Source organism: Bombyx mori, chromosome 23, assembly GCF_030269925.1.
Source record: "Bombyx mori chromosome 23, ASM3026992v2".
Classification (NCBI taxonomy): domain Eukaryota; kingdom Metazoa; phylum Arthropoda; class Insecta; order Lepidoptera; family Bombycidae; genus Bombyx; species Bombyx mori.
The window spans coordinates 17,164,219-17,178,505 of NC_085129.1; the positions used below are offsets into that span (position 1 = coordinate 17,164,219).

General features: G+C 42.3%; 1 protein-coding gene across 2 annotated transcripts in view; it reads left to right on the forward strand.

Moving 5' to 3' along the window:
• Window positions 1-12,453, forward strand: part of LOC110385999 (repetitive organellar protein) — a 45,845-nt gene extending 33,392 nt beyond the window's left edge. Inside the window, exons 1-8 of one of the 2 annotated variants that reach the window (XM_021350955.3) lie at window positions 630-1,276; window positions 2,553-4,013; window positions 4,857-4,973; window positions 8,426-8,497; window positions 9,937-9,972; window positions 10,661-10,723; window positions 11,439-11,559; window positions 12,052-12,453. In XM_021350955.3, the coding sequence (XP_021206630.1) occupies window positions 964-1,276; window positions 2,553-4,013; window positions 4,857-4,973; window positions 8,426-8,497; window positions 9,937-9,972; window positions 10,661-10,723; window positions 11,439-11,559; window positions 12,052-12,094 (2,226 nt within the window). In that variant the 5' untranslated portion in view covers window positions 630-963 and the 3' untranslated portion in view covers window positions 12,095-12,453. Of the gene's footprint in view, window positions 1-629; window positions 1,277-2,552; window positions 4,014-4,856; window positions 4,974-8,425; window positions 8,498-9,936; window positions 9,973-10,660; window positions 10,724-11,438; window positions 11,560-12,051 lie in introns of those variants that run through there. The other variant, XM_062675331.1, reaches the window with a different exon arrangement.
• Window positions 12,454-14,287: the final 1,834 nt, after the last annotated feature.

The following is a 14,287-nucleotide window of genomic DNA, read 5'->3' on the forward strand; positions in this document are numbered from 1 at the left end:
AGCCCGATCCTGTATTCTCCCGCTCCCTGTACCCAAAAAAGTAAATTTCCTTCTTCCACTGCAAGACTTCAAAATCTACATGCGTATTACTGAAGTTAAACTTCTTATGCGACTTCCAACAAGGTTGCGTTAAACGTTTAACGCAACCTTGGAATAGAAAGAGACAGAGCGAAAGTGATGGCGTGGCACTCGAACCGAATGCGCGTATTATACCTGTTACAGGCCAGCGCGACCGTTAGCAACGAGTAGCGTCCAATACTTCAATGAAGTATTTAAAAATATGTATATCGATGCTTGAAAGGCAAACGTGACTAAGCGACAATGCGTGAACTTTACAGTAGACTAATTTAAAGTTGAAATTAATTTAAAATATACCTGAGAAATACCTGAAAAAAAATATATTTTAACGAATCTAGCTGTATGATTGAAATGATTTTAATAAACCTAGAAATATATTGTTTTTGCGCATCGAATATGGTTATTGCCTATCATTTATGTGCACAGCAGTTATTGTCGCTTAGTCACGTTTGCCTTTCAAGCATCGATATGTTTATTTTCCTATCTATAATTTAAAATATATACAATATAGTTGTTGAAGATGTCGCATCACAAGAGCAATCTGATTTAAGGATGAAAAATGGAGAAAACCAAAATGCTACAACAAATCGAAAAAGAAGTTTCACTTCATTCACGTGTATCAAGTTGCACGCGCACCGTTTTTTACATTGCATTGTTCTAGTTAGTTATGTATAATTTTTGACTTCAGTGGTGATCAAACACATTCATAGAATGAGAAATGCTCTCCAAATAAATGAATCGATAAAATAACAAAAATCATTAACAACAGCACTAAAGCAATCAACTTTTTGTTTACAAATAAAGCACAACACTAAAAGACGGAAACCGCTGGATTCCATTCATTTCTCGATTCGCGTTCACGATTGAAATGTCACAGCTTTAGTGATGTCCGCACGGGTTTTACTATTGACAGCGTTGTTGGTAATCGACAAAGTTACGGCGCATTACCTCCAAGCTGAACCGAATTATTTGAAACCGAAACTGGAGAGGAATAACGTAGTGAACAAAGGAGTTTGGATCAGGAAGGACTTTGACCGAAATCTGTACGGTAAAGCCAGCTTGACCGACTTCATTTTTCGACCGAATTCGTTGGAGAATGACGCGGAGCACCTCGATTTTGACGCGTTTAATCAGAATTCTATGCAGGATGTACCGTTCTTCACGACTTACATTGAAAGGACAAAGCGATCGCCAGAATGTAAGTGGCATTGGACGATAAATTTTTTTTTTTGCCTTAGATGGGTGGATGAGCTCACAGCCCACCTGGTGTTGAGTGGTCATCGGAGCCCATAGACGTCTACAGCGTAAATGTCGGCATCCACCTTGAGGTATGAGTTCTAAGGTACAACGGCTGCCCCACCCTCCAAACCGAAACCCATTACTGCTTCACTAGTAAATAGGTCCTACCACTAGTAAATATAACAGTATTCTTCGAAATATCGGAAACAATAGGATGACGGTAAAAAAAACGAGATTAAGCCGTAAAAATAGTTTTGATTATGTCTAGGACTCACTAATGTTGAAGAAAATACTACAAGCGTCTTTAAATCGAAAGGTGAAAGGCTATTTTGTTTAAGAGACATTTCTATTCGTAATTAAAGGTCCGTTTTATTTGGTATTAATATCCAAATTCCAAATCCATATTAATTTCCAAATGCTTCATCTTGAAATGGCTCTCCTGCAAAGTTGCAAAAATGTCGCTTAAACCAAATAGCCTTTATATCTAACCCTTGATATGTAGTCATTATTCCATAGAAATTAAAATGTAATTTTTTTAATGGAAATTGATTTTCCGTTTTGTTGGGGTGAAATTATAAGCACGTTAAACCCTATCCATATTATCTGTAATATATTGTCACGATCCTAAATGATTCATCATCTATTTTAAGCCCCAAATTCAGATAGTTCGTCTACTTTTTTTGAACAGACTTTCATCAACTTCTTAAGACAGCTTTACTAAGACTAAGACGCTTTTTCAACAATAAAAAAACTTTAATTGCCTAAAGTGGAGCGTATCCAGAATGTCCTTTTTTTATATGTCTAGTCGTTCTTTTCCTAAACATTTTCTAACAGAACCAACGACGAAATTTGTTGAATGGTCAATTAAAATTAAATTGGAGTCCTTTTGAAAGTGGAGCTATGTAGACTAGTTATTTTCACAAATGAGCAACGGCAAACAGCCTGGGAGATTTATTAGGAGTCACAGTTGATAATTTAGAATTTTTGTGACTAGGAGATGTATGGAAATGGTAGTGTAAGGTAGAGGGGGAAGAGGTCGACCGAAGAAGACATGGATGGAGTTTGTGAATGACGATATGAGAGAGAGAGGAGTGAGTGTTGAAATGACGTCTGTTAGAAGAGAATGGAAGATAAAAATTAGCTGTGCCGACCCCACCTAGTGGGATAAGGCGGAGAAAAAGAAGAAGAGTTGATAATTTAGAACTAACTTTTATAAATTCATTTTAACTTTACAGATTTACGAAAACGACATCCTAGAAAGAGTTTAAAAGATTGCGTTAATAAAAAAGATTGTCGCACAAAGAAAAACTCCGAAGACAAATCTGTTGTTGTAGAATCCATGTTCATTTCCGACGTGAAACCTAACTCTATATTTAAAGAATATCCACATGAAGTGGCTTTGTTACTCAACGATAACAATAAACTAGGAGATCTTAATATAAAAACATTGAACAGCACTAATAATAATCAATCTGATAATAAAAAAGAGAATAGTGATGCTAAACTTGATGATGATAATAAAAGTCCTAAAAAACGCGAAGATAATGATTATGTAATTAAGAGCAGTAATGATTTGTTCGAGAATAATGGTGACGTGAATCCCAGAGGTGAATACAATAAGTACGCTTACGAAACAGATGGGAGTTGGATACAAAATGCGCCTATAACTAAAAATGATAGATACAGTGTTATTCCGAAGGAAAAACCCAAATTTACCGAAAAGGGTCTGGTTAAAGTCATATCAATGTTGACTAAGACTTTCAAAAAGATTATGAAACAGCACAACGATATCAAAATTATTCACCAAAAGCTAAACAACTTGAACGATGATTTTTTGAAAAACGTCGAAGATATAACCAATAAGTTTCGTGAATTCGATACAAAATTCACTTATTTAACTAAATTCAATGAAAAATTAAAGAATTTCGAAACGAATCAATCGAAGAAGGACGCCGATCACGAAACCAGAGCCCGAGAAATAAAAAATAAGCTAGACGAATTCGCCGAACACCAAACGAAGTTTTTAACCCAACAAAAACAGTTCTATTCGTTACAAAAATTAATATTAGCGCAAAACGAAAAAATAACCACGAGACAGAATAACATAGCTAAAACCCAAGCAGAAATATCACAGAGACAAAACAACTTTGCTAGAATATTACTGAAAGCTAAACAATTGATCGTGGACAGCAAGAAGCCAACTATAACTCCTATTAATACAAATAACCCAAATACCACTAACGAATCAACAACATCAAAAGTCGATATAGTAAAAATCAATTTACTAAACATACCGGCGTTTCGTAAGATAATTAACACAGACGATTTCCTAATAAAAGAAAAACACAATCCAATAGACGAACTTGTATACAAATACTACTTCAACAATACTTTCATAGATAATATCATGAAGACAAAAATTCTAGCTGCGACACTAGATAGAGATGTAAGGCAGAACAAAACTAAAAGGAATAATGATTTATCAACAATTTTACTGCCCGTAAAGCAAGGTGAAGTCGTACGCGATAAGAGGTGGATTCAGGAACCTAAAAACGGTGTTATTAAAATGGCGAAGCTCGCTAAAGCTCCATTCGTTAATTTGGCAACGAAATTCTGTAATCAAATTGGACAGAACGGTGATGAAATTAACCTGAAATGGTGCATAGAAAAAGTATTAAGGAGGCTTCAGCATATCGGTAAGCCTTTTGTTTCGAAACATTTGCATAAGTTCTATTGAGATTTATCTCGACTTTGTTCACAGATCGAGGCTGCAATGTAAGCACGCTTTTTTAATTAGTTTAATACAATCAAATAATTTAATTTACAAATAAATCAAAATAAAATAAAAACCGCATTGGATACTATTACAAACGTCCTTCCACAGACCCAATAAAAATGCATCCGATAGTGGAAATTCATTTTCTAAAGATGTGTAAAATAAAAAGGGAGACAGAATCTCTCTCTCGCACATCAATGGTGGTGATGTCACGATGTGTAAAATTCTGGATTCTTTAACATTTATCACTCTAAGTCAGTTACTTCAGCGGACAAAAATTTCTCCTACCTCACGACATATTCTTGTTTAGATCTTTGAAAAGTTAATAGAATCCATAGCCACTTGACTGTTCTCCTGGTATTATTGATATCCATAAACCACGAATACCACCACCATCAAGAGTACTCGACTGCAGAGGCGCCTTTTCCTATGACACAGGGTGTGGGCGCAGTGGGTCTTAGAAGGCGCAGGTCTTGGCAATTACTCATTGAAATTGCCAATTGCTTAGTGCGAGTTTTTTAACGGCTCCGTCACGTAAAGCTTCCCTTCGTTTGCCGCTAAGGACGCTGTTCCAACTACATACATATTTGAATTAGCTTTTACGCGATCGAGAAAATAAAAAACTCGCACTAAGCACACTGTTACATTTGTGGGGACGCTCATTAGAGGACGCTAGTGTAATGATTGCATACGGACGCTGAATGGGCTAGAGATGAATTGGCTTGTTTATCAAACTAGAGCTTTAAAATAAACTTAATTGCAGATACGAAAGTCCTGATCGGGCCCGTTAAGTCGACCGCAAAGGAAAATGCCATTCAAATCGATAGAAGTAATGATAAATCTGGTCGCGTTGCAAAGGATTTCCCAAGCACAGTTACAGGTTAGTTTGTTTGTCATGTGCTTGAAGTCGGCGTGGCCTAAAGGTTTAGACGCTGTGCTTGTCTAACTGTGCGAATCTTCCAGTGTTCGAATCCCGCCGGCACATACCAGAACCGACTAAAACCTCCTGTCGCTCAACAACCAACGTCCACACCTCACATGAGACAGAACTCATGAAAAGGCAAAGGGGGGAAAGTGAAGTGTTTAGTGCGGAGCACATCTATCCCATCCGCGCTCTGACCACACTGGGGCTGGAACGCGCCAGGCCCCGGGCACGAAGGTCAGCCCGCCACTGATAGTCAGCGGCGAGCGCCTCCGCTTCCAGAACCCAAGGCGGCGTCCCAGCCAGTACACACGCCGCCTCGAAGGAGATGGTGCGATAACCACGAATGACCCTGACCGCGATGGTGCGTTGCGGCTTTTGCAGCAGCCTCGCCACCCCCACGGCCAGGGACTGGCCCCACACGGGCGCCCCGTATAGGGCCATTGATCGCACCACTCCTGTATAGAGACGGCGCGTCACCTGGTCAGCCCCCCCGATGTTGGGCAGAAGCCGGCTTAACGCGCCGGCTACCCCCAACAAACGAGGGACCAGGTTCTGAAAGTGAGCACGGAAGGTCCAACGACTGTCCAGAATGAGGCCGAGATACTTCAGCTGCACCCCGACCCCGATACGGACGCCTCCAACCACGATATGGGCATCGACAGGTGGCACTCTCCGGGGCCTGTGAAACCACATGGCCTCGGATTTACTGAGCGCCACGTCGAGGCCCAATCTCCTGATTTTGCCGACGACATGTGCCACCCCAGCGGTGGCAAGACGGACAGACTCAGCAAAACTCCCTCCCCGGGCCACGACCAACGTGTCGTCTGCGTAACAGATTACGCTCAGGCCCGGGAGGAGGGCACCCCTCAGCACCCAGTCATACCCGATATTTCACAAAAGAGGGCCGAGCACCGACCCCTGTGGAACACCGCGCACGACCGGGAACCGGTGCACGATCCCACCGTGTCCGGTACATGTGACCGATCTGTCTTCCAAGTAGGAACCCACCAGCCGGCGAAGGTAGGGGGGCACTCCGTGTCTTTCTAGCGCCGCCCCTATCACGGACCAGGGCAGGGTGTTAAATGCATTGGCGATATCGAGTGACACCGCCAAAGCCACCCCGCCCCTGGAGATGGCCTCCTCCGAGAGGGCCCGCACGCGAAGGATCGCGTCCACCGTTGAGCGGCCCTCTCGGAAGCCATACTGTTCCGCCGACAGATCGGGTCCCACCCCGACCACATGCTGGATGATGCGGGCCGCGAGAATGCGTTCCAGCAGCTTGCCCACCTCATCCAGCAACACGATGGGACGGTACCCGGCGGCAGTATCCGCCGGGCGCCCCTCCTTTCTCAACAGCACGAGTCTGCCCGTCCTCCACGATGAAGGAAACCGTCCCGACTCGAGGCAAGAGTTGTAAAGCCTCAAGAGTCGGTCCCCTAGGGCACCAAGAGCCAAGGCCCAAACCCGGCCATGGACGCCGTCCGGGCCGGGTGCAGTGTCCTTCGCGCACATTTTGCGCACGGCCACACGGAGCTCCGCCCCCGTTATATGGGGCACCTCAGCAGGGACTTCACCGTCGTATTCCGGCGGCGCGTCCATAGCGGGAGCGACAAATCTCTCCCGCTCCTGCGGGAACAGCGCCGAGACGATGTCCCGCAGCTGCTGAGGCTGGAGACGCTCCGTGATCGGGGGGGCCCATGGGCGCATTTTATTGCGCACCATATGATAGGGCCGCCCCCACGGATCCTCATTCAGCGTCTCCAAGAGACCCTCCATGTGTCGGTCCTTGGCTCTTCTGATGGCCAGCTGCAGCGCTCTCTGCGCGACGCGAAATGCGCCGTGCAGCCGAGCCTCCACTGCCGCGAACGCACCCGGATCGTTGCGCCGCGGCAGGTGGCGGCGGCGATACCTGGCGCACTCGCGCCTCGCCCGAACGCACTCCACGCGGAGTTGCGCGATTTCAGGCGACCACCAGTACGCCTGGCGATTGGGAAGTCGAGGGCCGATCCGGGGCATCGACACATCACAGATGCGACGCATCGTGTCCCGGAACCACCCCGCCTCGCCCTCGACCTCGACCGGAGAGATCGAACCGAATATATCGGTGATCTGACAGTGTCTCCGCCCCCTCCAAAACCCTCCAGTCGCGGATACGGCGCGCGATGGCCGGGCTCGCAAACGTAACGTCCACAATAGACTCGCCCTGCCACCGCACGCACGTCGCAACCGTACCTCTATTCAATAAACAGAGGCCGGCCGCGTTCGCCCACCTCTCCAGTAGCCTACCACGAGCGTCCGAGCGGGGGGAGCCCCATGCGACAGATTTCGCATTAAGATCCCCCGCAAGAATCACTGGACGGGGAGCGAGGCGGCGAGCAATCGCCCCGATCCCGTCCAGGAAATGTCCGAACTCGACGGTAGGCCTGTTCGGAGAGAAGTACGCCCCGATCACGACGGTCCCTTCCAGCTGCACCGCGACGAACCCTTGACCCCTGGTCACCATCGCCAGGGGGGGGATCGCCGCGTCTCTTCTTATGACTATGGCCGCCAGGCCGCCGTCGTCCCCAAACCAGCAATCATTTGCTGGGGGAACGAAATACGGCTCGGCGACCACAGCCACATCTATGGACCACTCCGCCATGCTCTGAGACAGCATGTCCTGAGCTCTGGCGGAGTGGTTCAGGTTTCCTTGGAGGAAGCGATAGGTGCGGTCCATTACTGTTGGACCACATCCATCGCCCCCTCCCCTGCACCGCTGCCCCCGCTCTCCGGCACCGGCGCCGCAACGGGGATTACAACGTTGGCCAGTGCTCCTCTGGCCAACCTTCTCTTTTGCCGGCGCTTTGATTTCCGGCGCCGGTTTCGTTCGGTGTTATCACCGGACGGGAAACACGCATTGCCTCCCGCCCGGTGGTTTGCCCTGCGCCCGGCCGCAGCGCACAGAGCGCAGTGCGGGGCGGCCGTGCAGGAAGCCGCTTTATGGCCTGGCTGGCCGCAGCGGAAACACAGACCACTGCGGTCAACCGAGCTGGTGCACCTGGCGATATAAGCGAAATGTCTGCTTAATATGCGACATATGCTTTTCAGGATATTATCAAAATAACTCTTCTCTTCATATCTGTTCATAAAACATTTATAACTACTGATGCCATGCACCCCACGCTTTTTTTTACAGTAAAATCAATTTTTCTTACACTATTTTTAATTCAAATTTATTAAAATTAATTTTCTATTTTTTAGTTGGATACTGTATAAAAGCGTATTTTGTTAGTTTTTTTAAAGTATTATACTTTTTTTTATTTAATTGTGCTCTAGGGTTCGCTATCAAATTTTTTATACCTATAACCGTCTCATTCTCGCGTCAACCGACTTATGAAAATTTTAAAATTCGCATTTAATTCGCACAGAGACGACTTCCACTACAAAACGCTTGATGGAAACCACCCAGACGTCTCCTACGCAAATGCAAAATTTTCCAGGTAAGTCTTCTTATGTTATCTTCTTCAACCCGTGTCCTCTCAATTATGATCTCTTCAAATGCCCTCCATTCCTTTCGATCTTTTACCTTTCGCAACCAGTTCCTACCAGCTATTTTGAGCAGCACCAAAAACAAATTCCTTATACGAATTCTTTTTTTTTATTGCTTAGATGGTTAGACGAGCTCACAGTCCACCTGGTGTTAAGTGGTTACTGGAGCCCATAGACATCTACAACCGTAAATGCGCCACCAACCTTGAGATATAAGTTCTAAGGTCTCAGTATAGTTACAACGGCTGCCCCACCCTTCAAACCGAAACGCATTACTGCTTCACGGCAGGAATAGCCAGGGTGGTGGTACATACCCGCGTGAACTCACAAGAGGTCCTACCACCAGTAGGCGAGTTCTCGCGATGTTTCTCCTATAGTGGCCCAAGAAACTCTTTTAGGGTTCAATCACATATCGGATAAATATCGGACAAACCATTTCGGAAGCCCGTCACAGCATTAGCGTCACAGGATCTAATAATATGCATATGTAGGCTGTTTTAGTACCAGAGCTACGCAAGCCAATTGCTTTTTAAGACACCTCTATTAGATCGGTGTGTATGTATGTTTGTTTGTATGTAATGGAATCTTTGATGGTCTTTATCACCGACTTCTAGATATCTGATTAACTTGACAATTCGCGCACGCGTCAAGGAGCGATTGCGATACATCATAGATAATACACATAAATTAGTTATAGATAAGCAACTCAAGCACTCGACAAAAATGTTTACGGGCATCGGCCACTAGATGGCTTTGCTTCGATTAGTTTCTCATTGCTCCTGTAGATGGCAGTGACATATTACCTAACTAACCAATATTTTATTTTTAATGAAAGATTTTGTAAATTTTCAGAAATCACAAATTGATAAAATTTAATCAATTTGTCTATAAACAAATAAAAACTTCTAAGATTTATTAATTTTGGTATTTTCTGTGTTTAGTTACACATTAATTAAATGCTTTAACTTTAACAATATATAAGTTTAGGGGCATCCGCTACAAGATGTCGACAGTTTCCATACAAGTTTCATGGCTCTGACAAAAATTTCATTAAGATTCACCCTTATTCCGACAGGTATGAACATCAGTTAAGGTAGAATGATATCTACCTTAGATTAAAGGGGTAGTATGAAGTTATTACTTCGGTTTGGTGTTAAGGCCCGTTTAAACTACATTCGTTGCTCGTTCAGTTGGCTGGAACGGGCTCACGGCTCATCTGGTGCTAAGTGTTTACCAGAGCTTTTTGTCCAATCACAAAAAATCTGCTAACGACGACAATTTACATGGGTTTGTGATTTTTGAGAATCATGGAAAGCATTCTGCAATAAATCGAAGGGTGAAGGCTATTTATATAACGTATTTAAAGCTATCATTTTAATATTTATTTCAGATAACGAAGAATTGGAATCGAATTTAAAGAAATACGGTGAGTTGACCTTATATTTTTATTGTTCTCATGTCGGAACCTATCCGTCACAGCGAGTATTCTTATAACTGGTAGGGTGTTTTGTGGGATAATGTTTTTAAAGTTCTTTAAATTGTAGTTTAACCCTTTGACTACTATGTAGGTCACCGGTGCCCTACGCGGCGCACTGAAGTAATTACGTCGATTTCTGTTATTAGGACGCCGGAATATGTAGCTCTTCTCGGTCGTTGTTTGAAGTCGTCGTGGCCTAAAGGATAAGACGTCCGGTGCATTCGTATGTAGCGATGCACCGGTGTTCGAATCCCGCAGGCGGGTACCAATTTTCCTAATGAAATACGTACTCAACAAATGTTCATGATTGACTTCCACGGTGAAGGAATGACATCGTGTAATAAAAAAACAAATCTGCATAATTATAATTTGCGTGATTACTGGTGGCAGGACCTCTTGTTATACCGCACGGGTAGGTATCACCGCCCTGCCTATTTCTATCGTGAAGCAGTAATGCGTTTCGGTTTGAAGGGCGGGGTAGCCGTTGTAACTATACTGAGACCTTAAAACTCATATCTCAAAGTGGGTGGCGCATTTACGTTGTAGATGTCTATGGGTTCCAGTAATCACTCAACACCAGCTGGGCTGTGAGCTCGTCCACCCATCTAAGCAATAAAAAAACATATTTATTTTGCAGATCTGAAGCCGGATCTCGAAGGAAACGTCTACTTCGATGGCAGTGTTCACACCAGTCAAATAGGTATTTAACAATAGCATATCCAGATTATTATATCGCTTATAATAGCAGACACTGCTGGAGCAGAAAAGGTCTTCAATGGAGGCCAGACGGAGCAATGACTTGGGTGAGGCGAGAGGCCTAGAGGACAGTGGTCTGCCCAGCAGAAGACCATGGACTGAGGATATATAATATAATATCCACATATTCAGTGTTTTAAGAGCATCGTTACAATTATTATATTAGACAACTAGCTTTTGCCTGCGACTCCATCAGCGTGGAATAGTATCTTGGGCATAACGCTAAAATTTACCCCCCACTTCCTTTATATAGAAAGTGAAATATTTTTGAATTATAGAATGTTAAAGAGCTATTTAAACCCCTATTTTGAAACATTCTTTATTGGTACTCCACTTGTATTGGTCTTACCGTGATGTTAAATAGTCTATAGCCTTCCTCAATAAACGGACTATCTAACACTGAAAGAATTTTTCAAATCAGAACAGTAGTTCCTGAGGTTAGGGCATTCAAACAAACAAACAAACTCATCAGCTTTATAACATTAGTATAGATGTGGTATGACTGTTTGAACTACGACTTAGAACTTACGTCTCAAGTTGGGCTTACGATAACCACTTAACGTCACAAAATCGGTATGATCTAAAGGCAGTGCAGCGTTTAACTTCTTCTACGGTGCTGTATTGAAATGTTAAGTATCTTTTAGTTGAAACTTTTTCAGTGTCTTCAAAGGAAAGTGAGGGGTTTTCAGATATAATGCCCGGACTTGAAAGTAATTCAAGAGTCGAAATGGATCCCGTGGCTTTTGGCATTCAAGCTAATAGGAGGCAATATGTGAAAAGGTATGTATAGTGTTGAGCGCGAACCGTCGATAGATCGACTCGCCATTAATGGGACACTAGTAGCGTATAAAGTGCGGAGCGTCGGAATACCGACCATAATAGTGTTTGATTATTAGATTATAGGTATTGGGTATCACTCTGAACGGACACATCTCAGCGCGCGCACGTACAAAGTTATCAATAAGTCAATAAAATTTATAAATAACAATTTAGAAAAAATTTTGGCTAGGAATTTAGCATTACTTTTTGTATGTTTATTTAAGTTAAAAGTTTTTTGTTATTATGTGTGTGTATGTATATGTGTATATGTGTTGTGTTTATGTGTTTGTGTGTATGTATATGTGTATATGTGTTTATTATTATTAAAATACATTTGTTTGACCCAATAAACAAACAAGATAAAAATATTATAATAAACGGATAATAAAATTATATATCTTGAAACAGTTAATTGCGTAACCATATTTTATAATCAATTAATTTTTTTTCCAGATTTAATAATAATTTATTGAAGAGACTGAAAATTGGAATTTGAATTACGATTATATAAAAACTTAAAACATTACTGTTATAACAAAGAAATCTATAATTATATGTAATAATGTGTTATGTTCTGTGGGATTTGTATTAATTTAGTTAAATTTGTATTATTTAGGTCCCTTACAGCAATAAGAGATAAGTGCTAACTTAGTTTGTGGTAGCAGTTACCACAATAATTAAAATGTCGACAAATACGTAAAATCTTTGTCGTCAGCGACCATTCAAGCCGTAAAGTATTCGAATTAATATACTAACAATAATGAAAGGCGAAAGAAAAATCGTAAAAGTACTTTGAATTAAATATTATTATTTAAAAGTATAATTTAAGTATGAAATAAACTAAATGAAATTGTTTTTTAAGTATTTTAATCAAGGTTTAGAATCGCGTGTACTCACTGAATTTCGATAACACAAAACGTCCTACCCCGATCCATTAACGGTGCTTTCGGTACCACAAGCACCGATCACCGTCCTCGCCGAACCCATCGCTTGCGACGAAGGGCTCGACGAGTAAATTAACCCATACACACAGCCCACTGAGTTTCTCGCCGGATCTTCTCAGTGGTTCACGTTTCCGATCCGGTGGTAGATTCTGCGAAGCTCTCCTCCTTCTGGGGCCAGTGTTAGCAACACTCCCAGTTTGAGCCCCGTGAGCTCACTTATATGTCAAGGAGAAGCTGAAATAGCCTCATTCAATTTTGATGCAAAACCGGCCTATCCATAGTTTCACCCATAGATAGCAGATGGCTTTGTAAATATTATTTTTGCGCGTATTGTTTTTTAAAATTCAAATTCATGAAAACTTAAACCTCATTGCTCCATAATAACTATGGTAAGCATAGGCTTCTTTTGCGCTGACGGCCTTAATTATAATACAATATTATATTATCACTTGGATTCCAGATCATTTACGGACTAATTGAATACTCTTAAATTACGACAAAGGGCCTTCTCGTCCGTCCGTGCGTATTTAATGCCCGTATCTTTAGACGTTTCGTAAAATAGTCCTCCACTCTTAACTCATCCGATGATGCTCGAGAATTCCCTCCAAACTTACTCGAGTTTGGTATTTTTAGTCGACCATTACAATATTCCTCAACTGTCCTCGAGTGAGGTAATAATGATGAAAATTTGATCAAGCTTGCATCAAACCCATAGAGTTCTGTAGTCTATGGTCATTGTTTAATGTCAAAGTCAAGCTGCCGCTGTCTGTTTGACACTAGATGGACTTGTTTGATGTTTTGGTTGCTGAGTTATTCGTAAATACCTATATGTGTGCGTGCGGTAAATCTGAAAGTGTATTATTTATTTTCTAACCTATTATTATTTTAGATTTCGGATCCGGCTTTGTATTTTTATTCGCCGCTTTTATGTGATTTTGGTTGCATCGTATTGTTGAAGTGCTTTTCCACAACCACCAGTTTATTATTATATAAATAAAACTTATAATCGCATTGACTTTATTTATCAGGTAGTAAGCAAAATATGTCTCTTATGTAGGTAAATAAAATAAAGAGTTTCAAATGTCTAACCTCGAACTATTTACTTTATTAATAAATATTATCAAACTTAAATTATCAAAATACGCGGGAATCATGTACAGATCCAGGCCATTGCACAACAATATCATATATTTCCATTTGCGGTCCACATACTATTTGGACATTAAGACAAAACCAGCCTTGAGGAACGTTCAAGGTACGTCGCGACGTACCTTGACTTGACAGTTCGCTTACTTCACTCCGGTTAGGAAATTTTTCCAAGGACGTTTGAGTGGAGTTTATTTTTACGACTAAGCATACCAAAACGCGCGTTGGAGGTTGAGTCGAGTCGAGTTAAGCTCGTGTGCACGACTAAAGATACGGGTGTAAGTATCTTCGTGCGGAACCCGAAGATCACTATTTCTTGATGACCGAGCCTCTGCTCAACACTCCAGAAAATAGAGAATATTTAGCCTTAGCCGAAATCATGTTTGAGTCATTTAATGTGCCAGGCCTTTACATTGCTGTACAAGCCGTTCTTGCTTTGGCTGCGTCATGGAAATCACGTACGTCTGCTGAACGCACCTTCACTGGCATCGTAGTAGACAGTGAAGATGGTATCACTCATTAAATACTTGTCGCGCAACTGAAACCGAACCATCCTGGCAGGGTCACCATGTAAGGACGGGACTAAGGTATTCAAACGA